Here is a 25,229-nt window from a genome sequence, read left to right on the forward strand (position 1 = left end):
AACATCCAACACCCGGGGCAACCCTCCAAAGGGAAGGGCCTGGATGTGCGTGGGGGGGGTTTGTGCTGCTGCCCCTCGCCTGGCGCAGACGGACGTGCCCGGAGCGAAGGTTGAATAGTGCAAAGCGAGGGAGCCGTGGCCTCGGCCCCCCCGGCTCCTTGTGTGGCCGCCACGGGCAGCGGGTCCTCGTCACCCCCTGACCCTCGGCGCTGGCACTGACACGAAGCCACGTGGATCATTTAAAAATTCAGCAAGGCCACTGGATTTTAGGTCACTGGAGAGGGTAATTAAGGCAAAAGCAATGCAGGATTAAAAAAAATAAAACCTCTGCACTGTGAATCCCACTCCCCTTTCTGCTGGTGGAGCTGTTTCCAGGCAGGTGCCTTGCTGGGTTAATGAATTCCAGGCAGGAAAGTAGCAAGTCTAGAGGTGTGTGTCCAGGTACCATCCCAGCAGCGTCTCCCCGGCATGGGAAGGCAGCCCTCCTCCCCAAACCTGGCTCCAGTTCCATCGGGATTTGGTCTTACAGAACCAGACTCCCTGAGCCGGGTATCTTTGGTTCCTCCGGTGGAGGCTGCATAATATTGCAAAAAAATGACATAAAAAAGAAACACAGAAGGGAATAGTGGAGAGGGTTTAAGAAATCAAATGTAGGAAAGGGTGTAAGTACCTATAGATGCTTTTTGTTTGGATTAATTCGGAAGCACTTTCCTGATATTCTGGCCTGTTTTGTAAGATGGATACAGGTCACAGGCTATTTTAAGCCTCTATTGCATGTGGTAGTAAAACCCTCTCCTGAATTTGGGTTTGGTAAACCTCTAGCTTTAGAGGTCTTTTTAGGCGCATGACCAAGTCACAGCTGAGCATCTCTAAATTAATCCCCTTGGAAAGTCCAAGGTGTGGGGAGGGGGATCAAAGCCCCAGCCCCTCTTTCCTTCACTCGCTCTCTCCGGGCTCGCTGTGCCGAGCAGGGGAGGGGGGGATGCTAATTCCCCGGCACGCAGAGGATGAAACCGGAACGATGCTTGGTGAAATCCGGTTGGGATTGGTTAATCTTGGTTTCCACGGAGACGGTGCATTTCCGCCCGTGCAGGCTGCACTGGACCGGGTTGGTGACGCTGACTTGCAGAGCCCGTTTCTCACTGCCAAGGCAAAAGGGAAAAAGAAAAGAGTCGTCAGGAGGGAGGAGTGGGAAGTGGCCACCGTGGCTCAGAGCTCGGCACGAGGCTGGGGGGGTGGTTTTGGGTCAGGATCCTGCGCCAAGGCGAGCACACCACGTTAGGCCAAACCTCGGCTCTTAAGCTCAGCTTTCGGGCTCGGCTGAGCCCTGCTCTGCCCGTGAGAGGCTCCCACGCAGGCAGGCGGTGCACCCAGGGGCTTGGGCGTTGGGCTCGGTGCCAACGGGGGGTGTCGCTTCACGGGCAAAGCAAAGGCCACGTTGCAAAAGGCCCAGGGGGGGTCTGCAGCCAGCTCGGCCACCCGCTCGCCAAACGCCCTGGTGAGCCATCATTCCTATTGCTGTAACTAGTGATGATGACATCCCCCGTTCTGAGCTCAGAGATTAAAAGCACAGCGTGAAATAGCAAAAAGAACCCCAGCCCGGGTGTTGTTTTCTTAAATGCCCTCTCCAGGCAGACAGACAGATCGACCCACCAGGCAGTGCCCTGAGCGGGGGTACAGGCACTGGGACAAAACTCTGCCACTGCAAATCGTTCCCCAGCTTTTTAACCCTTTAGCTTTGGTGTTAAAAATGACTCTCAAGTGAAATCAGGAGTTTCTGCCACCCAAGTCAGTTTTTCCTCAGCTGTTTGGGTCCGTGCCAGTGGGGGACATCAGGACAGCAAGGCCATGTTCATCTCTGCGCCGGCCCAGACAGGGTCAGGGATGGCCAGCAAGGATGTTCCCCTTTGCTAAAGCCATAAAGGTCACTATTTAATATCACAAATAACTTCCCCTTGTACTGTAAGCAGAGAAATGCTCGGCTGCTCCCTGGGGCTGGGGATGGAGACGAGGTGCAGCCAAGGTGACACACGAGCTCCAGCCGTGAGCCCCGTGGACCAGGTTCGTGAGGCAGGAGAGTGAATGAGCCGGAGAAATGCCTCCAGCAGATCCACCCCGCAGCCTGGGGAGGCAGGAAGACATCTCCCCGGACTTGGCCTTTGGAAAATCAGTCCCGTGACCTCACCCGCACTTCAAATTCCTGAATTTCCAGCATTTCTTAGTATAATATTGAGTGGTTTAAAGACTCAGTGGCATCAACCCCACCTCCTCTCTCGATGCTCTAAATACACCGAGGAGGATGTGCTGGGTTTCTCTTCTCCTGACTCAGCTTCCAGACCCGAGGTCTTGCCTTGCTTGAACCGTTACAGTATTTTCATTGACACAGTGTAAGTCCTTCATGCAGCACAGGTTTAGTTTTTACTTCATTAACACAGACTGTTCAGACAAGTCACATCCCACAAGCCACATTTTTATGCAGCTTCCAAATAATTAAGATGTTCACTGGTTCCATAAGAATGAATGACTGACTGGTTGGAGAGGTACCAGCATGGCAGCAGCACACAAAGCCCTCACGTTGTCCAAGGTATTTAATACTTATTTATTCTTGCCTGAGTGAGTTGAGGCTAAAATCCCTGCTTAGTTTGCTATTTTTCCTGTGACTGAGCAGAACAAGCTGCATACGCAGAGGAGCCTCTTGGAGATTCCTGCCATCATGTGTTTGGAGAGCAGGTTTAGCATCAAGTGTCTGCAGCAAGGATAAGGGCTAATGACGTTCCTTCTCTCCCACAGCCCCCATCAAATTATAGATAAGAAGATAGAGGGTCTGTCACTGTTAATAGTCAAACTCTGTTGACCCTTTTGCACAGCAATAAGTAGCCCAAACCAGGGGAGAAGAATGTTATTAACCTGAATCTTGACCACAAGCAGGAGTCAGACCTGGAAATCAGAAGGTCCGTGATGTATTTTGAGTCCTGTGGCTGTGGGACCTTCAGCAAGAAGTGGAATCTCTCTAGGTCCCAGCTCCTGCTGGAATGAGGAGAATCAACTAAGCACACGTCTACGTGAAGCTAACTCCTGATCTTGTGTGCCTTTTCTTCATATGACAAGAGGTTTCAGCTTTAAAACCCTTTTCGGGGGGTGCAGGACAGCTCCTGAATGGTATCCAAAGAGCAATCCACAGAGGGATTTGCAAATCCACCCAGGGATAACAAACCCCATCCTTGGTTTTCCCCACTAGGCAACTCGATGCTGAACCCTGCCACCAGCTCCACAAGCAGCTTGATGTGCCTCTTGGATGCTGTTCCTCTGCTTGGTCAACGGCCAGCGAGGAAGAGGTTGGAGGAAACGTCACTTTGGTTTCCAGTTCATCAGTCACATCAGCATCACACTTGTTGGTGCAGCAGCCAAAAGGGGAGATGACAGCTGCTGGCTGCCCTGGAGTAAGAAGGTTTATTTATTGACTGAAAGGCAGAAAACAGCTGCCTGCATCAGCCAATAAACCAGACTCAAAGACCTTCCAAATCTCACTGCTACAATGAGATTTTACCAAGTAGCACAGCTGGGGAGACGCTTCCCCAAGACAAGGGCAACACACAGTGAAAACACCCTTTGGGGATCACTGGCGATCTGCAAGACCCCAAGTCAGACACCGTTGGCAGCAAAGGCAGAGCCAAGTCCCACTTGCACTTAAACTTGGGCTAAACTCTGAATTTTCACTGCATAATCCTGTCCCACCATGGTACTTTGCTCTTCCACCTCTCCATCTCAGTAAGACGATTCAGTCAGGTCATTAAGGTGAAATTAAGATGGAAGAAAGTTTGCACTATTAAATTTCAAGCTTGGAAACACACATCTATTCACTATCCATGCTTTAATTCCTTAAGCATTTCAGTGGGTTTTAGCTGTTTAAGGAACATTTACTAATTACTTACGAATAATCTTCTGGCCTTCTGACTATTTTAAAAGACCAACTGGTTTTCATATTAGAGCTGGAAGAGCTTGTAATGTAGACTTAAGTGCAGAACAGAATGTTGTTACGGCTGTTCTGCGGCTGAAGACACAGTCACAGTACAGAGAGCTAAGTGACATGCCCAAGGTCACAAGAAAGCAGCATCAGAATTAAAAGCCAGATTCTCTAACTTTCAAGATCTTTTGATCGCAGATGAGCAGCCCGCCATGGCAGTGCAAATGCCAGTCTCATCCTTCATCCTGTACATCTACTTGATTCAAGGATCCTGTGTTGGTTCAGACCCGGGTACTTATAAAGGGCAGTGTCCACGCTCATCCCTCTGATCAACAGGCAACGACTACCTTCACATTATGTCCTCAAAAGACAGTTGGAAAGCTTTCGCTGCCCGGAGAAGACCCCTGCCTTAGACCTTTTGCTTTCACTCCCCTCGTCCTTACTGCACCCCCCACCCCATGGCGGGAGAGCCCTCCCCTGCCATCCGACCGTGGGAGCCTCCGGAGCTGTCACTAGACTGGCCCTTACTAAAGGCTGCGCAGGAGAATTTGTTCCAGACATCAGCCTCTATTTTAGTAAGTCCTTAACAGGCTTCTGAGACACTTCTGTTGTCCCTCTTGTACAGACACACGTTTAAGAGACCATCTACAAGACATCAGAGCTCAGGCAGCCAAGCAGAGCTCTGCTGGAGACCAGCCCCGTCTGACGGCAGCTCTGGCTCTGCACCAAGCCCCGACGTAACCTGCACACCGATGGAAGTCAAGTCAATTAGGACAAAATGATGGATGCTCCTGCCAAGCGTCTTCTGGGAAATAAAATTACTTATTTTTAACAACGATTCCATTAGAAGAGACAGCGAGATGAAAGTGCTGGCTGAGACTCCGCCAGGGAAGAAATGCCAGTCCCCAGCATCCAGGCGTGAAACAGCCTGTGAAACGTAAAGGGCAAAAAAGAGCTGTCCTGGGAAAACCAGGACTAACTCCCGTGCTGCTCAGGCCTGCCAGGGAACCACGTGATCATTGCTGTATATAATAAGCCACATGATCATTGCTGTATAAAATAAACACTAAGGTGTTAGTGTTTTCTTAAAGCACAGGGGGTTTATATATCTGCAAACAATGTTTCTGGGTGGGAACAGCCTCTCTCGACATCCTGGTGGCACAAGCCATGGCCACTGCTCTCCGCTGGCTGTGTGGGCTGGGGCTTCTCTTTGCTCTTTGGATTTCACAGCTCAGTGAACCCCGCAGGACTGGGTGACTTCTCTTCCTTCATCTGCTCCAAACCATCACAGCACGCACACTGCCTCTACCAGCTCACTGTGCTCATCTACTGACTGGTGCCCATTAGAGGAGTTAATGGCAAATAGTGGAGGGGCTGTGCTGGGTGTGAGCGTGCGTGCGGAGCTCCGCCAACATTGCCTGAACGGCGTCTGCGTGTGCGGGAGAACCACGTCCCGGAGCCAGAGCATCGTTAGAAAGGAAGCACGAGCTGATCAGACACCCGGGTAAATGCTGGCAAAAGGGAAACCAGCGGAGAAGAGATGACTCCAAGTGGAAGTAGACTACTGGCCCATGAGATATTAAGAGTTTTGACTGAGCATTTAATCTAGGACCTCAGGGAAAACACAAGCCAAGTGGCGCATAAATGGCCACAGACATCTGTCAGCGCTGTTGATAACACAAAAGCTCTATGTCACCAATAAGTGGTGGGAAGCAAAACAGTGAAGGGAAGGAGTGGAGGAAGATTAGAGGGAGTTTCTGCGAAGACAGCGGTGTAGGGCTAGAAAGTTAAATAAATGTATTGTTAACTAAATGTTAAACATACAAGATGCTTAAGAGCAAATACAGGTGACCTGGAATGCCTTGCAAGGAGCTGTAACGGGCATGAAAACGCAGCAAAGCACTCGTCAATGGGATCACAGAATCACTCAGGTTGGAAAAGCCCCTCGGTATCATCGAGTCCAACCCTCAGCCCGACTCTACAAAGTTCTCCCCTACCCCACATCCCCCACAGCTCATCCAAACGGTCCTTAAACGCATCCTGGGGACTCCCCCCTCCCTGGGCAGCCTGTTCCACTCTGACCACTCTTTCTAGGAAACATTTTCTCCTCCTGCCCAGCCTGACCCTCCCCTGTTGCAGTTTTCAGCCGTTCCCTCTTGTCCTGTCCCTGATCCCCTGGGAGCAGAGCCCAGCCCCAGCCTCTCTGCAATGTCCTGTCAGGAGCTGTGGAGTGATGAGGGCTCCCCTCAGCCTCCTCCTCCTCACACTGAACACTCCCAGCTCCTTCAACGGCTCCTCACAGGATTTGTTCTCCAGGCCCTTCCCCAGCCTCGGTGAAGGTGAGCAGGGATGCTCCTCACCTCGGGAAGCAGAGCAGGCTGCAGGCAGTGGGGACACGCCGTACCCCCCCGCGGGCGGAGGGGCAGCCCCATCACTCACGGGGCTGGGAAGGAACAGGATTTTATGCCCGTTTTCCAGGTCTTTAAATGAGGTGCTGCCTGCCTACAGACACAGCTAACACAGTCATGAAGCAGGAAATAAGCTCTTTTTAGGAAGCAAAATTTTGGTAGAAGATGGCGAAGCTGAGGACAGGAAGTGCCTGATTTTCATGACAACAAACCAGAGGGATTTAAATGAGGCTAAGCATGCAATGCAGTGTGAAACGAGGGCTCAGCAGTAATAAACTGAATGGGATGGAGTCCAGAGAGGATTTTTAAAAACGATCAAATCTCTCTAGAGTTTAGATCAAGGTCTCTTTCTGGAAAGGCAGGCATCACTGTGGACTACTTGGTTAAGGCTTCAAGAGAGCGTGCAGCTGCAAACAAGATGTTAGGAAGCTTTAGGAGCAGGATGGAGAATACTGAACAATTGTAACACCTTATGTAAGTCAGTGCTGCAGTCTCATCTGGATACCGGCTGCAGCCTTTGAGGGGGTTCAGCCATGGAAATAAAATAAAAAGGCTCACAGATGAAGGGAGGCTATAAAAAAGAAACTGAAAAAGCAGCAGCTATATTCTGCATGAAGAAAATACGTAAGAAGCAGAGAGAGAAACTAGAGAGGGCTAAAAAAAGGCAGCTTTCGAGGCTCTTCCTAACAACAGCCAAAGAGACAAACAGTGATACTGAGAATTTCAAGGTGGGTTAAAATAGTTTTCCAGGCAATGTGTAATCTCGCTGCTGTGGCTCACTCCAGGCTGTGGCGCTCCCTGCTACTGGGTGGCACAGAGGTGAGAAAAAACGAGCAGGGTCTGAAGTGACATTGGCTATAACATAGGTAATAAACATTTACATATCTGAGTTACAACAGGTGTCATTTCTGGAAAAGATAAGTGACTTTTGCATGAGGGTTTAAAGCGCAGGGGCTGTGCAGGCGGTGTGTTTGGCAAGGGGAGGGATGGGGGAGATCTATCTCCTCTGACCATGCCTGGTGTTCTGCGACATGCAGGACAATGATACTGGGGATAGTTGGGCTCAAAGGAAAAGCTATAGTGAAAATTAACCCCGCAATAGCTTAAACAGAGACAAAACAGGAATACCTAGTTTCTTAATGTGTTACAAGCACAAGACACACGCTGAATCCTCATGTGTGTTTTGTAGCAGCCTGGCTGTAACCTCTCAGCTCTGCCCGAGTCCAGAGCCCCGCGTGGGGAGGGCTGCCCCGCGGCAGGACGGGCACGGCCGCCGCACAGAAACGTCCCTGGCCTTGGGGAGCTGGGGCGAGCCCCGACCCAGGGAGCCATGGCACGAAGGGCATCGCAGGCAAACAGTCCTGGGTGAATATTTCATTGCATTCCAGGGAGGGAGATGTCCTGCTGCAAGTATGGAGAGCCCGCGGGCTGCTGGCACTCCAGCACGCTTCATCCTCTCCACTCTCCTGCTGCCTCTCGGGGGGGCAGTAACATTTGAAGTGTGTGCAGCTTCAGAGCACCAGGTCCCACTTCCAGGAGAGATTTACACACTTGGAGCATAAATTTCCCTAAGACTCAGATGATTTTGACAGCATCACCCCTGTGACTCCTTGGCATGCTTCATCCTCTGCTCTGCTTCAGAGGGAGAAAACACCTTTTCTCATCCAGCTCTTATTAAAACACCCCAGTTCACATAGCTACAGGAGGTTAAAAGCAAGGATTTACTATCCTGTGCACCCGAGAAAATAATTTAATGTCTTCTTTGCCTCCTCGCACTGGCTGTGGCACTGTCAAAGGAAATCCCCCTCCAACCAGCAGTTCCTTTTTAGTGCAGGCCTGAAGCTGCAGCTGACAGCACTCTTCATCCCATGGGTTTGGTTACCATCACCAGGGTGAGGAGATTAACTGGGACCCATTTTTGGGTGCAGATCATTCCTCTCTGCTCATAACTCAAGAGCAGCTGGATCAGCAGGGTTTGAACACGCGTGGTAGGTAGCGTGCTGCTCCTCCAGCAGGTGCTGCGTTACTCACACGTGCACCGAAAGGACACAACATCCTAAACCACAGTGGGTTCTCAAAATCTGCCTTGCGAAACCCTCTCTGAGGTCTCACACAACGAAAGCATGAGACAAACAGGATGTTTTCTCAAACTGTTACTTGCTTTTTAGAGACGTAGGGTTGTTTGCTCCTCTGTATCAGGTGGTCTTGGTGGACATTAGACATTAGGATGGATCAAAGCTATGGAAAAGAAAGACTACAAAGAAGTCATACATGAATAAAGGAGATCTCAAGTCAGGATCAAAAGGCAAATTTCCATAGTTGAAAGTCAGAACAAATTCTCCAGGCATTTTAATGCCAAGAAAGGTCAGCTGAGCTAGACGTGGCTCTGGCAGGTCCTTTCTCACTGTATTTCTCAAAAATATCTTCAGTCAAGTGACACTTGATACCATGAAATTTTTTTTTAGCCTTCAAAACCAGCAAATGTTTACGGTTTATTTCTAAGACAGTTTTGTACCCTGTGGTCTGTGTTCAGGCAAGTCACCTCAGAAGCTGGAAGAAGTGGCTTTTCAAAAACAATTATTTAATCTGCAAGAGAAGGATCAGGCCACAAAGTGCAATCCCACATCGTTCCACTGAAATATCAGCCACTCCACTTAAAAAGTGGTTTTCACTCTTTTCTGGCTCAGACTTGCCCATGTGTCATTTTTCTCTGCAGTTCACACTGACTTCTATTTACCAGTGCAAACCACAGAGCCACTCGCCTTCAGTTTTGGGAACCGTACAGCACCACATATTACAACATCACACTAGCAAGTGGCGTCAGCAACTCTATTTTTGCCCTTTTAATGAGAAACAAGATTTGTTAATAACTGTATATTCCCTGTGAAAAGTGCTGCATATGTCCAATGGCACATAGCAAGGCAAAAGCTATTAATACTCTGGTCTGCTGGCGACTGGCTGGTGCACCGAGACGGTTCCTTTTACTCATGTCTGAACCATAAAAGCCACTTTCCTAAGAAGACAGCAGCTGCCACAACAGTGATGTGCTTTTTTCATGATGTGTCTGCGGTAGGTCTAGGTATATTCCTTCCCCTCTAGCTGAGGTGTAAACCTAGTCCGTTAAATGTTCGGTGCTCTCATTCTTAAAATTCATTTATTCCTACTTGAACCCAAGGTCAGACAGTCCCTGAGTGGCACCGGTGAGCTGGGGCTTGTTCTTCATTTATTTAGTAAGTGGGGCATTTGTGCATCCATCCTCGCTAGCCAGAGAGTGCTTTCCAGAAAGTCAGTGAGCTGTAAAATATTTCTGTCTCTTCCAGCAAAACTGTTTGGTCCACGTGCTTCTGGGCAAAGGAGGATCCCCAGGGTGATGGGGCAGGGGCTGCTCTCCCCCTCTCCAGAGCTTCATCTGCTTCTAATGGCCAGGTTTCAAAGAAAGAACTAAGCAGCTAAAAAGCAGGTTAATAGAGGTCAGGTCACAGTCAAACAGCACCACTACCCACGGGAACCGCACCCCAAAGCTCTTATTTTATGGGGTGAAAGTCCCAAAAAGTGATTTTGAGACATCACTTTGGTAGTGCACTGTGTGGTGTACCCTAACAACCCCTTTCCTCCATCCCTGGGAAACTGGATTGAAATAAAAAGTGAACCTAATTATTTCGTATCACATGAAATTCAAGAAGGGGATCAAAAACCAGCCGGAGCTTCACCCTCCAGCTGAACCGGGGCAAACACTCGCCCGCTCGACTCCCAAACCCCAGCCCTAATACGACCACCATCTCCACGCTGAAGACTTTGGGGTGGGAGAGATGCACTTTAGGCACCTAAACTCAGCGATAAACTGTAGCCCAATCTCGTTACCACACTTGGGCTGTTCATTAGTCCCCTCCCTGCCCACCCCAGCACAGGCACGCTGGCTGCCAACAGCAAGGCCTGGGCAGCACCGACCCCCGGCCCGCAGCAGGCAGGAGGCATCGGGCTCCTCCAGTCACTGCTGATGCTCCCTGAGTTCTGCTCCTATCAAAGCTGAAAATACATCTACGCACTTCAAACGGAGAAGTCTCAGTCTTTTTTTCTCTCCTCGTGTGATCAGCATTCAATGCCTGACGTAATTTATCCCTTACGAAGCACTCGCTAAAGCTGGTCAATGGTTTTCCAGATGAAAAACACGCGTTCACTTAAATAGGGTATTTCCCAGGAAATCTCATCAGCAAAGCAACTTTTTTTTTTTAAAAAAAAAAGCACACACAGTGCGTTAAATATTTTATTTTCTCCAGCAGGCAAAATGAAAAATTTCCAAACCATTGAGTGGGGAAGGCAGCTCCCAGCCACCATGGGAGTGCCACGACAGCACCCACCTAACCAGGGCTGTGCCTAAACAGACGGGTTATTGACCCGACACCCTAAGAGGAGGCACCCCAACGTGCCACGTGCCCAGCTCGAGTGCTTGGGACTGCCTACCCTAAAATCCACATACTGCCCCTTTTGCCTCCCCTGCACGCCACGTGCAGTTTGATACCACAGGAACTAAATTCACTCCAGAATTCCGTGTATTTTGCACTCTCCCTACAGCTGAAATTGTAAGTTTTGCATGAAGCATGCTGAAGAGGTACAGTCTGGCGGTATGAAACTGTGTTGTGGAGGAAAGTAAAAGGATGGGGAGAGAGCAGGGCGTGAGACACGTGGAGGGGTTTGTGGTACCCGCTGACGTGGGAGCACGGTGGCAGGAGGGAAGATGCGCCGGTTGTTTCCATCCTCTCAAACACCCGTGAGGTTTCAGTAATAACACGACAAGAAATGCGTCATCTGGGACTACCCCAGCAGCGCCTGCCTCTGCAAGGAGTGGAAACCAGTTCTGGTGAGAATTATGAAATGAATGGTCTCATTAGGTAAGAAACAACTTCTACAGCTACATAACATCCTCACCGTGATGGTCTGCCCTGCCCACACGCATGGTTCCTGTGTGTTTTGTGGCTCAGTTTTCTCCTACTTATTTTTCGATGAAGAGAGGAATTCACTTTCTGAGGACGATGGTTACACGCGTTATTGTCCGGCAACATTTGCCACCTGCCTTCATCTACTCAAACCGCCCGAGTTCTCAACAGCAGCAGGTTTCCCAGGGTGCAGCACCAATATATAAACTACAGCTTCTTCTGAAGTCTCCAATTAGTCATATTTTCTCAGCTATTCTGAGTCCTGGCAAAGCTTTTGAGAGTCAGCTCTCATCCGGCTTTCTGCTTTAGTAGGAGCAAACGTGGCCACAAGACGCTGGAGTGTTACATATTTTATAAAAACCACTATGCCAAAAATATGATTCAAAGTCCTTGGCTGGAGACAGAGTAAAAGCAGAACATCAGCTCATTCACGGGGTTATGCCAAGAATCCTGCATTATAAATGCACCAGCAAATAAATAAAATAAGACCACTTAGGAAGATGAGCAAGACTTGCCTCCCATTTAGGACATCACAGTCCTCAATTCCTGGGCAGGCTGAGAAGCAGCAAAAGTCTTTCCTTGCATTTTGTTTTTGGTGCTGGTCTTCACCATCACCCAGCCAGAGGGCTGAATTCACCACCCCACATTTGCTGGAGCGTACGCAGCCCACATTTGCAGTGTCCCTCCTGAAAGGATGCTCTTGGCCTGCTTAGCAGATGCGGATAAAATTCTGCTGGGTGAATTTTTGCAGTTTAAGGAAGGAAGAAATTCTGAAAAAAAAAAAATACTTCAAAGGGAATCTGGTACCTTTCAGTCATCTGGGATGTATTTATTTAACTCCTGCAAGAAAGTGAGGTATAGGGAGCTGATGGTGAGGACAATAAGCATGGGATTACTCAACTGTTTACCCCTCAAATTTACAAAGGGGTAACAATTTTCTAGTATCAGATAGTGGTCAAAACAGCTGATGGGTGAATTACCTTGGAAAGTGATGCCACAGTGAAGTGCTGCTGTCACCCTATCACTTCCCTTTGATCCAGACATAACATACAGTCATCCTGATGGATGAGCAACTCTGCTTTTCCCACTGGTACATGAAGGGATATGAATTAAATAGATATTTTTAGAGTCTGGCAGAGGTCCAAAGTCACAAAAGGGGGAAGCTGCCACTGAGCTTCATAGAGCTACCCCAAAATTATTATAAAAAAATCAAAAAGTGTGCACACTTTTGAAGGTCTCTCCTCCCTTTTGTTTTTTTTTCTTATTATGCTTTGGGATGGAATGAGTGAAACTGCCAGGACGGCAGCTCAGATAAGCGGGAGGGCGATTTGCTATGGTGAAGCCACAAGCCTGGTGGCTTCTGCCGGCCCTGGCCCCGAGGCTGACGGCATGAGGGCTCTCCCCAGGCGGAGGGGCCGGGGAGCAGGGTCACGTCCTCACATCCCACCCACGGCTCCAAAGGCCTCGGCTCTGTAACGCCTCCGCGCCCGGGAACCGCGCCGTCACTGTCCCCAGCCGCCCCGGCTGCGCTCCCGCCCCGCAGCCCGTTGAAAGGCCGAGAAGCTGCTGCGCAGGCAGAGAGCTCAGCTCCGTTCTATTCCACGCACATCGCCGCGGAGCTCATTAAAGGCAGAGCCGGGAATTTAATGGGAGGGCTCTGACATCCCGGGAAACATCCACTGCCAGGTGCACTCGCTCGGCACCGCCGCGCAGCTCCAGCGCGGGCATAATTCACCCGGCTGCCTTTGAACGGCGTGTGACAGCTCGGGTGTGCGTGCAGGGGGGGTGATGGGGAACGACTGCTTTTAGCACTACGGCTCGCAGTCACTATAGCAACCTGGATATTCATCATCCCATCTGATGCTTCATTTCTGCCAGCCAACCAGGGGCTGATGCCGAGCAATGAGAGATGGATTCAGTCATTGCCTCCTATGATTGCTGCTCGGCGCACCCCGGATAACCCCTCTATAAGCTGATTCTACACAAATTCCCCTTTTTGAGGGTTTTATTAAAGTTTACCGAGGATGGTCCTGCTCACCACCGCTGTGACGGCAGAAGCACTGGCGCAGAGGACTCTCGGGCAGGATGTCACCATGACCTACTTAGTGCAGGACAAGGTGACATCATGTTAAATTTCCAGTGGCTTCCCAGTCCTCCGGACCAGTCTGTCCCACAGCAATGCTGAATTAATCTGACCCCGAAGGCAGATTTCCGACAAGGAGGCGCGTCCCCTCTGGCTGTCGGTATAACCTTGCTCTGTCAGCACCAGAGACATCTCCCCTCCTTGGCTCCTCTGACCTGGAACAGCTGTGCTTAATCCTGCCTCTCTATTTCCAGATCTGATCTGAAAACCTAGATTTTTCTCCTTTTCTAATAGAAAAGAGACTTCAGGGGATAGAAAAATGCCATAAAAAAGAGGTGTTATTGTGCTGTATTATCCTGCAGATTTTCTCCCAGAGAGAAGCAATGTTCCTGTTCACCCTCTCAGTGTGAAGCAAGATTTTTATCACATAATGCCTGATAAAAGGTCACACTTTCACGGGCAACCAGCAACACACACAAGCATTTTCCCCATTGATTTAGGCAGGCAGCATCAGGGTTATCCAGTCCACAAGCACCAGCTCATTCCTGAAAGCTAAACCATGACTTTTTAGCAAAGGCAGGCGCAGAGAGGTGGGGTGTGCTCAGGTTATCACGGCGTTATGCCAGCGAGGAAGACGGCTCCTCCCCTCCCAGCATCCACACTGTGACATTTCAGCTGAGGAAGCTGAATCATCCTTCAATTAATGACAGGCTTTTAACCTGATGTTGAGGAGTCTCACTGAGGTCTCCCTCCTGTTAAAAAAGCTCCTCTCTATGGCCAAAAGAAGAATCACTCGAACGTAGTGATTTTTCCACCCCTTGGGTTTACACTGTCCCCCGCCGGGAGCCATGTGATAGGGAAGGACGTGGCGGCAGGGACATTGTGGGCAGCATCGCCCTGCCAGGTGCCTCCCAAACCAAAGGCAGTTTAAAACATGTACCAGACCCTGCAGAACAAGGCAGGGAAGAATGATTAGGCAGCAAGTGATGGACAGGAAGGGGAAGGGTAAACAACTAGTCAGAGTGACTCAGGGCACAGACCTCGATTGCTCCATCACATTCAGGTTTTAGTATTTTAACCAACTGCTACTTCCCTCTTATTTCCTAGGGCAAGAGCACACACAGGCCCTTTTGCAGGAGCCTGAAGAGATAAAGTATGCACAGCTCAAAAAAGGATTTTAAATATGAGGGATGCTCAGAAGGTCAGAGGGAAGCTTAGGAGCTGATCATACCAAGGTTGGTGCTACTGAAAAAATCAGAGAAGAGGCTGGGGTCTCAGGAACAAGAACCCAGATCACAGAGTGACTCTGTGCATTTCTCTTTTTGGCTGCCAACATCCCCATGGGCTATTAGTGGAGTCCCAGAGGCAGAAGGTATTTTAGGGATGCTGTTTGAACAGGTTTACAACCGTTCTCAGGATGTCAGAGGCTGACACATGTCGTCCACACCAAACTTCCCCAGCAATGCTATTTATTTTTAGTGTCTTGAGAAAATCTGGCCTCTGTGTCTCAGGCCACAGGATGGCCAAAAGATGAGGATGGTTGGTCATTAAGGTTAATTTAGATTACAGAAAACAGAAAACAAAAGCAATAACTGCAGCAGGCAATCATGATGTGGACAAATTAAGGGGGAAGTAAGGAATTTCAGAAATGTCAGGAAGAAAGAAGGAAGACGGCTGGACTGTGCAGGGTGGTGAGCTACCTCATTCCTACAAGGTAGGGGAAAGTTGCTTCTACTGTCTCAAAAACTCCATTGCATAAAATTGTCCATGTGGGAAAGCCCAGCTAAAACCAGTACTGACATCACCTCTGTATCAGCATTACAGCATCCCAGTGAAACATTTTGGGTCTAATCAGATTTTAGGCATGATGAAAGTCATTACTGCTCCGGTTGAAAGCACTGGAGTGAATCAGGTTTGAAGACAATGAAGCCTGGGGAGAACAAATGATGAGGCAGATTCTGTAAGAAAGATTTCCTTCCATTACAACACTTAAGTCATGAAACCAAGTCCTTCCAGTAGCGCACAGCACCACACAGGTATTTAAAAAGAAGAATTTCATTCTGGACTCCTAATGTCCTCTCCAAGGACCAAGAGCAGTCAGATTAGCCTAAAACAATGTGACAGCCGACCTGCCAGGAGCTTGGTATCAGCCACAGGCACTCCCTGGAACAAAGAACTGAGCTGAAAAATATCACCCTATGACTAATGATTAAAGGCAGCCTATTCCTCTACGTTGCAAACCAGATGATTCCTAAAAGCACCGAACTTTCACTGTGTTTCCTTAATATGATGCCTTGCAAGTCATCAAGGACACTTCTTAGAACCAGGACTTAGGCTATACTGGGAAATCAATTTTTTATGTGATAGCAAAATGACAGGCAGGATTATAAGTGGATCCTGTGTATTCAGAGAGGTTGGGCAGCCAATTTGGCTTTTGTTATTTCAGGAACATTTGTTGAGATGTTCCAGAGTGGTCTCAGTATCACTTCTGCAAAGTAAAGAGCTCTGAAGCTGCAATCCCAGAATAAAAATGCTGGCATTTCTGCTTCCCTTTGTTCTCTCATCTTTATTCACTGATACATTAGTGCAATTCACATAGGCAGGAAAAAAGGCAACTTGCTGTGAAGAGAGACAACTATGTCTTATTTAAATACCTGACCTATTTCTGCTTTTCCTTTGCCTAACTTGTTCAAGAAGAAGTTTGGATTTGCAGAAATAGCTGAAATAACTATGTTGGATCATGTGAAAAATTCTCTTCCTTGTGGCAAAGCCAGCATGAAAAACAGGTGCATAAACAAAAAGATTTTTATTTATAGAAATGAAAAGTTTGGAGGGAAAATGCACATCGCTGGCTGATTCCCACTATATTCAGCATTTGCATTTTCATTGCCACAACCTATAATTTTCATTTCAGGGTATTAGGTGACTCCACTGGAGGACAGCAACTGTGTAAACACAACGCCGACATACACATTCAAACGTTTATCACCAGCTACCCAACCTGAAAACAGCAAATCCATAGGGCCTGAAATTCAACTTCTTGCTCAGTAGGCAGGATGATCTCATTTTGGAAATCACAGTCTGTATCAATACCCCTGCCCTATTAGAGAGGCTTTTAAATGATCTCGGGAGCACATCACAGAGCTTTCGGCAAGGCGAGGCCCGGGGAAGGTGCAAGAGATGATTCAGAGTGACCGGAGAGAAACGCTGGGGAGGTGCAGCGCAGGCTGGGGGCCGCCTGTGACCCGCCAGCAAGGCCGTCCGTGCCCTCCATCTCCCTGGAATAAAAACGGGTCTGTTCCCGAGCAGGCTTAGGATGCAAGCTTTAGAGCGCAGACACGTTACTAGGCACAGTAAAATGCTTTTAATTACTGTCTGGCACAGTTTGCATTCTCAGCTGCAAAAGAATCGATCCTTCTTCCTATCCTTCCTTGCAGTGGAGGGTACAGTTTTCACTTAAATGCTATTTCTGTTGATGAGCCTCTTTCCTTCCCACCCCCAACCTGCTGCTTCATGTAGATTGGAACTAATGCCAAAGGCTGTAATTACTGGCAGTCACAGGCAGCACCACTGCAGCGACACCAACAACATCGCCATTATAGAGAGCAAACAACTCGGGACCCTCCGTGCCTTTGGATTCCCCCCTCTCCTTCGCAAACACCCCGCTGGGATTCTGCGATGCACTGCCACGGTTGCAGAAAAATGGACCTGGTGACCTACAGGGTTTTATGCTCCTATATCAATTTCTCCAAATACAGGCAAGTTTGGCAAAACAGCTGTTCTAAGAATATGACATGGTATGATATATTCTCAGGTTTCCAGTCTATGAAGGATACTAATCACCTCACAGGGCTGTGGCAAGGAAGAATAACGACAATCCCCAAGCCACATTGACTGATATTTGGAGGTACCAAATGGTGGTAGGCTTACTATTATCATATCTATCTTTTAGTAGGCAGAATTATCAATATTTTATGCTTCTATATTTCAGAGTCTGTGCTAGGAGAAATCAGCAGATTTACACATGGCACTGAGAAATTTGCTACATCAACCAAATGCCTGCAAAGCTAAAGCCATTAACAAATCAAATATCTACAGCTCAAGCATTCAGTATTAATTTATTTTGCTGCAATCATTCCAGCTGAGCAAAATATCTTCCCCCACCCCAGTTTCTAATCAGCTTCTATCCTCCTCTGGGCTTACCAGAGTTAAATCTTTCACATTGCTCTCTGTGATAAACTGAAAAATTGAGCTGCAAATGGGAAAAAATGAGTTGCAAAGCAAATGCTTCCACTAGTAATAGATTAACTCTTTGTTCCAAGGCTATCACATCAATTCAAGAGGCTTCCAATATGTTTTCTGAAGAGCCATTGCACTGACAAGATAAGATGCCACCACTGTGAAATAATCTCTGGGAAAAGAATCATTCCTCTAGTCTCGAAGGGTTCGTGCACATGTGAGCTAGCTGTAGAGCTCAACGGCAGCACTACCAAAATGGCAAATGAATCCCTCAAGACATAACTTGCAAGAGGACTGTCTTACGCTCAACACTTCCAAATACTTTCCGCTAACATCACAAACAAGGAATATTCTTCAATCTAATTTAAAAACTGCATCTGACGATCTTGGTTTTTTGCAACATAAATTTTTGTTTGTGGGTGACAGAAGTAGCTGATGAGGGGTTTCAGTAAATAAGATAAACCCAATCTTTTTGTGAAACAGATCTGTTCTCAGTCTCACGATCCTCCCTTCCTGTCTGCAGTGCAGCGCACTGGTTGTCTTCCCCTTTGCAGTCCCAGAGCTTCTCTTTTCTAGCTCCAACAGCTCTGCACACGGAATATAATAATAAAAAAACAGCTGACAACATCCAGGGCATCTGTTAATACAACAGCCAGAAATACGGAGAGGATGGCAGAACGACATGGCAGTCAGATCTCTTAATACAGGAGGATGAAGTCCCTGGACCACAGAGGTTGGAAACGTCTTGTACACAAAACTGAAAACCCAACATGAAAAGTCGGAGGATCAAAAGGAGTGAGCGTAGGTGTGACCTGCCGGGAGAGAAGTGCTAATGCTCTCCGTGATCTCATCTGTCTCGGCGCATATCCTGCTCTTATCGAGGCGAGGCACTGAACGACTCCACATCACACCGAGCTCGCTGTTAAGCGTCTTCTGTATCACTGGGTGAGCTTCCACAGCTTGTGCAGTGCCAGCGATTAGGTTAGACGATTAGAGAGAGTCTGCCTGACCTTGAGATCAATAAAAGCCTCCTTAAGTCACATAAGTTTCTCCGGGGCTAAAATCCTGCCACGGACACAGAGCCAACAGGCTTATTCAGATCACTGAGAAGCAGAGGTCATGGCAAACCTCCCGCTGCCAAGTTCAGCGCAGCGTCGCCTGACAGCCAGCGCGAGCTACTTAGGGAGCCAGTCTGCAAAACCCCTACCTGAACGTGACCTGGAACCTTATAAATCTCACTTCTGTGTTTTCATGAGGCACTGCCTCAGCAGCCCTGCTTATACGCAGTGAGGTCAAGCTTGTGGCGTACTATTAGCATGCCCCGGTCCTGATGCTGAAAGGAGATAAATACCCTTTTTAGACCAGCATTTCCCAAAGGTGACGATACACACTTGACTCTCTTCTGGGTGTATGCATCTTCACATGACACCTGCACTGAGGGAAGAGCTAGCTACCTTTAAATTGCTGCACATAATTATCTCCGAATTCCTGCAGCACAAGAGGGAAACAGCTGGAATTACTGGCTCCATGTGTAAACACTTGTGACCAGGAGAAAGCAAGCTGCTGACAGGTAATTAAGTGCTCCTTAGCTAGTGTAAACACTTAGGTCACTAATTGAAGCTGCTTCTTACTCTTTTGCTCTTTTTGTCCCTCCCACAAGGAACTGAGCTTGCTGCCAGCAAAAAGTCAGCATAATTAATGTTTATTAATCTGCAGTTCAATAGTCAAAAAGAAAACCTTTGCAATGATTTTTCATGTCATCCATGATCTCCCAAACCGTGACCCATGTGTGCTGTTGCAAGGGTGAGAGGCGAGGTTCGGGCCTTGGAGAAGATGTGGTGATACAGAGAAGGACCAAAGGCTCAGCGCCCCAGAGAGTGCCCCTGGGGATGATTGGGCTCGAGTGAGGCTCTGGCCAGACCTTACCAGCCTGCAAGTACTGCTAGAACTTTCAAAGCTGCATTTTTTTTTTATATGCTATTTAAATTAAAACCAAGTTCTAATTTTAGCTTTACAAAGGCGATCCACACTGCACACACAGGCAAAAGCTCCCCAGACTGATGTAAATACAATGCGATCCGGAGTCCTCACTTTTTTGAAGGTACTTCTGAAAAACCCAAGCAGGGGCTACATTAACTCACCCAATAACCACAATGCCCCATGACACCAGATCAATCCAACTGTAACAAGTACTTCAATACCCCTGTGCCAAACGGACAGGTCATACATCCAAACGCTGACAATTATTAGGAATAAGGGTTTGAAAACAGAGGTGTGAAGTGAGAGAAAGACAAGGCTTACCCTGTGGATCTTGCTCTGCTCCTTGGGTAACCACTGGCTAATCATCACATTTTCCCTTACACAGACAAACTGTTTAACTGAACCCTAAACACTCTAGATCTGCTCCAGAGATAATTTCTACTTGAGATAAAGGAGCAAGTGGTAACAGGAGATGATTAACAGCCTAACACGGAAAGTTAACCGGCAACAGCATGCCCAATGACTTACAAACTATTCTCCAGAGTGCGCTGGAGTAGGAGCCCAGAAGTCCAACGCTAGTTAGAACAGCTGTTAACAACAGCATAATGAAGCACATTTAAGAGGTGTATTAAATTTCAAAGGCATTCTGGATGAAATTGGGCTGGGCAGCATGAAAGGCAGAGCTCCTGTTCCCATCTCTGCCAAAACCCCCTTCTGCAACCTCCTTGGACACGAGCACGCTAGCCACTCGCCGGCATGACAGAAGATATAATTCAAAGAAATGATCAGAGGAAAGAGAAGTTAACTTACTGGTTATCTTACACCCTTTCTACTCCCCAAAGACAGGTCTGACAGCCAGGCACACATTTCCTCCATAAAAATATTCACCAACAGAAGGCAGGACTAGAAAACATACTTTGTTCAAAGCCACAAACAAACAAACAAAACCTCTTTGCATAGACTAGAAATTGAAAAGAGTTGCTTTTTGGAACTGAAAAAATCCTGAAGCGGGTAGGATATTAGTGTGGAACAGTGCTAACTGCTGCCTCTAATCTGCAGCCCGGGAGAGGAGAGCACTGGAAGCCATCAGACAGCGCTCCATTTTATACGGACCACAAGTTTCACTTCAGTTCCCACTGCCATTTAACAGAATCTCAGTAGTAAGGATGTAATTAGTTTGTGTCAGCCTATTAGTTGCTATTTCCACTGAAGGCATCCATGTGCTCTTCCTATTACAGCGAGAAGCATCTTCATATGCTCTCTTGGTCTGTTGCAAAATCTCCATCCTGTTTTACTCCCAGTTGAGTTTGAGAGGAGAGCTGGAGCCTCCCGTGCTGCAGACAATTACCTGGGGGGAAGCTGGACAAACTGCAGAGCAGTTCGTGTCACCTCTCCACCAGCACCCAGCTGCTCTGTGTCCTCTTTCACAGAGGAAACCACAACCCAAACCCAGCCTCACTATAGACTCGTGCGGCCACAGACTGCGAAGCCAGCTGGATCTCACCTTCAAAGAATGACACTATTTGGGTATGTTTCTTTACAGGAGGAGCACTACAGATGTGTGATATTAACACCTGCTACTGCTCCTGACTATATTTCAAACTGTTTTTTTTTTTCTTTCCAGGCTTATTAGGCAAGTGATGGGCTGCAGCTTGGCCATAAGCAGAATGACAGCTTCGAAAGGGAGTTTCCAAAATTTCCACTTTAGCTTCTACTTGCAAAGGTCAGAGTAGGAAGGGAAAACTCTGCAGTGATCCGGCACTTGTGAGGAATCTGAAACCCTCAACAGCACAATCCTGCTGGTATCTGGCCATGCTACCCTGCTCTCTCAGGACAGCAAGGAAGCCCAGGATGTCTCTCCAAATTTTTTCAAGCATTTTTCAGTCGCTGGCTACAGGTTGTTTTTCCTCTACTTGGCTCTGACGGGTAAGTGGTTCCTGCAGCCCATCAATACTGTTCAGCTGTCCAGAAGAGAAGTTATCGATGAGACTGAGCCAGTGACCCGAGGTTGAACGTGTACATCACCCCCTCGCCATACTCCCAGCTCCTGGCTGACCCAGAAAGCAAGAGGTGCCCCAGCCAGGTCTGTTCCCAGCAGACCCCAGCTCTGTCTCACACTATCTGCTCTTCCAGCACTGGGCCTGAAAAACAAACTCATAGAATAATTCAGGCTGGAGGGGATCACTGAGGTCAGCTGCTCCAAGCCCCTATCCCAAATGGGGCCAAGGTGAAAATTAGATCCAATTTCAGGACTAGGCAGCAGTCAAATCCAATTACAGCTGATGGCTCGAGGAGGCTGCTGAGGGCCAGCCACCCCTGACCTGCTATGGCCAGCCCTGGCCGAAGGCACCAGCAGAGGGCAAGTTGCGAAAAGCAGTTTTTGTTTACTAGCTGCCACCTCACAACCTTGCACACTTCCATCACCTTTAACAACAAGGTGATGTTGATCCTAATCCAGATGAATTTAAGATTTTCCTAGAGGCTTCCAGACACAGGACTGTTAGACATCAACAGCTTACAAGCTCCACAAATGTTGGGAGCCAGAACGGGACAGGAAAGCTGTGGAAGGAATACCCCACAGCACCTGGGCACAGCCGGCTGGGAAGGGGAGCGCCCCCGGTATCCTCAGACCTGAGACAAAATAAAAAGCAGTAGACTGGGAAAATGGAAATGGTCAATAGATTTACTGCTGTGATGAGGCAGCCACCATGGTGCTCTCCAGTGACAGGGCTGTGCCAGTGCTCATTTCTGATGCCCTGAGAATCTCCCCACCAAGCACAGCACGGAAAGAGGCCGGGGCAGGGTACGGCCATGGCTCTTGGCAAGGAGGACACCCAACTGGTTTCAAACCTGAGGGCAGAGCCTTCAGCTCCAGGAGGACGGGTTGAAGACGGGACTGCTGGCATCTCCTGCCTGTGAAACTCTAGCCTCGGGGCTGACTGCTACAGTGGAGACTCCTTCCTTTACCTCATGTCTTTATCTCTTCTCCTTATCTGCAGGATCCAAAGAAGATAAAAGACAAAGAGATGAGCTGTCTGCTGCCTGGTTGCACAAGGACACAGACAAAAGGGAGAAGAGGGTGGTGTGCTACTTATTTAAAGCTGCCTCCTCTTCAATTCCTAGGGGTGGAATTTTACCTCTGGAGTGTTGATTGCTTTGTAGGAAGGATTTAAGGACTACTTATTAAAAAAAAAAGATCATTAAAACCTAACTTAAACCTATGCCCAGTCAATATATTCGATTTCAATTGTTCTCAAAATCCAGAATAACATCACCAATTTGCTACAGAGATTTACCGCTGTTTTTCTACCATTTTACTAAAACAAAATCAGAGTGTTAGTTTTAAAATTATAAGTATGTAAAAAGCCCCTTTGACAATAAGCTTACAGCATGATTCCTTAACTCCACAGCATCTAAAGTGACTTCAAATTAAAAGAATTTTGAAGTACTGTGATTAGTTTGATTACTAAATCAACAACTTGATTTAGTAAAATCACTGGCAGCTCACAAAGTATTAAGAAGAACAATTAACAAGTGTTGGCAGTTTTCGAGTTATATTTACAAACTGAACTCAGACTAGAATAAATACATCTGAAATCCCACCTTCTAGAATTCTTTTAACCTTTCTGGTTTTACTTTAGAAATACAGAAAATCCTCAAAAGAAGTGGCATATACTGTCAAGGTTAATGCTAATTACCTGGGCCAAAATGCCTTTGGTAAATCAAGAGTCGAGAAAAGCATCTTCCAATAAACTTCAATTTTTTTTTAGGTCAAAGATGGCTTTTAAAACCCCAAAATAGACTATTTCAGCCCATCTGCCCTTGTGCCACTAGACAGGAGAAATTAAATTAACACTTGGATGCCTAGATTTGAAAACTGGGGGCATAAGCCACAGCAGGGAAACAGCATGCTGGAAATTAAGACGGCTTTAACAAAGCACGTGCCGGTTCAGCACTTGCTCTGGTTAAATTTAATGAGTCATTGGGTTTTGATAATGTAAGGCAATACAGCATGTGTCTCCTTATATAATCTTAAGTGTAAACAGATTTCGTGAATAAGCATTTTCAAGTCAGAAATGGGCTTCTTGTTAATAAAATATCAAGTAATAAGTTGCTGTAGCGATTGTGATTGATGGCCAATGCTGCCTCTGGCTACAAAAGGAGAGCGCACAGCGCTTGCTCCTTGTCAGCTTTTTTCTTTGCTCAATTCCCACCCACCTGCTTTGCAAGGAAACCCACAGAATTAAGGTGCCATTCTGCACGTGGATCTAGGACAGCGTCACCCAGCCACGGGTGCTCACCACTAACCCTCGCCTGAGACACCAGGAGAGACGCTGCCTCGCCGGGGCTCCCAAGGATGCGTCCCATGGCTTCTTGGGCGTCAGTAAAATTTAACTGCTCCACTTCTTTCCTCCTGAATTGCTGGAAAAATCTGTGCTGCCAGGCACCCAGGGGAGCTGCGGGAGGGCTGTCGGCACGTCGGCGGCTCTGCTGTGTGTGAGGCAAGGAGGCTGTCAGCTTGCGCTGCCGCCGGGTTCAGCTGCACCCTCTGACCAAAGATGTGCAAACCCATGGGGGGCTGGCGAAGGGACAATACCCAGAAGGCAGATTAACCTTTCTTGGGTGACAAAAGCCCTCTCCAGACAGCCACTGCGGGAAGGTGGGAGAAGACAAGCTCGTGCTTGGCACTGTTGCCTTCAACGGCTGCTGGGGTTGTTTAACCCAAGTGCCAAGCTGAGCTCGTAACCAAAATCTATTTTAAAAAGTGATAAAGCAGGGTCAGCTATGCAGTTTAACAGCGGCTTGATTTAGCTCAAGTGGCTTCTGAATCAAGTAAAAATGAAACCAGGCACAAAGCCAAGCAAGTGCCTCTGCACAGCTCTGACGCTGCTCAGGTGAATCTGTTTTCATGCTCATTCAAGGTGAGTGCAGCACCACATTCATGTAAAGATGGGGGTTTTTTTACAAAAAAAAAAGAGTGAACATGATTCTTGGACAGCACGAGAAAGGAGCAGTGGATAGCAAAATGCTGGGAGTGTGGCGGGAAGGTGGGGAGGAGGGCGAGGGCAGACAAGGTGTGGGGAGGGAGTGATGGTGCAGGGGCCAGGCACACCACGGGGCTACTGCCCCACATCCCCCATTTCTGCCGAGTGTTGGTCACTGACGGACACCAGCATGGAGCGACTCACCCTCTGCTTGTGTTCAGTGCATCTAAAACCACTCACACAGTGCCAGAGAAAACACAAAGGACACTTTTCTCCCTGTCCTCCAAAGGCAACCTGAAGCTCCATCAGTCTCCTGCTTCCACCCTATGCCTCTCCTTCCATGGTGACAGCTCTTCTCCAGCTCCCTTTTTAAGGGCTTTTTTTTGCAATGCAGCATCGCTGGGTTTTATCCCAGACAGGGCTCTCCTCTTTCTTGAAGGCCAAGGCTACCTCCTGACCCCGTCCCACCCAGCACTGCCAAGTGCATGAACTTGCATCCGAGCAGTCGTCACCGCCCTCACACGCTGGTTGTGTGCCCGGTTTTCTTGCCAGCCCTGACCAAGTGACAAACGGCATTTGAGACAGAGCGCCAATGCTGCCCAGGCCTTTTGAAAGTCACAGATTTGCCTGGGAGCA

General features: G+C 48.1%; 1 protein-coding gene across 1 annotated transcript in view; it reads right to left on the reverse strand.

The window, feature by feature from the left end:
- Positions 1–6: 6 nt before the first annotated feature.
- Positions 7–25,229, reverse strand: part of MYO1D (myosin ID) — a 160,929-nt gene continuing 135,706 nt past the window's right edge. The window contains exon 22 of the mRNA XM_026864801.1: positions 7–1,142. Coding sequence (XP_026720602.1) covers positions 986–1,142 — 157 coding nt within the window. The 3' untranslated portion in view covers positions 7–985. The remainder of the gene's footprint in view (positions 1,143–25,229) is intronic.

Source organism: Athene cunicularia (genome assembly GCF_003259725.1).
Source record: "Athene cunicularia isolate RWA chromosome 27 unlocalized genomic scaffold, athCun1 chr27_part1, whole genome shotgun sequence".
Lineage (NCBI taxonomy): Eukaryota > Metazoa > Chordata > Aves > Strigiformes > Strigidae > Athene > Athene cunicularia.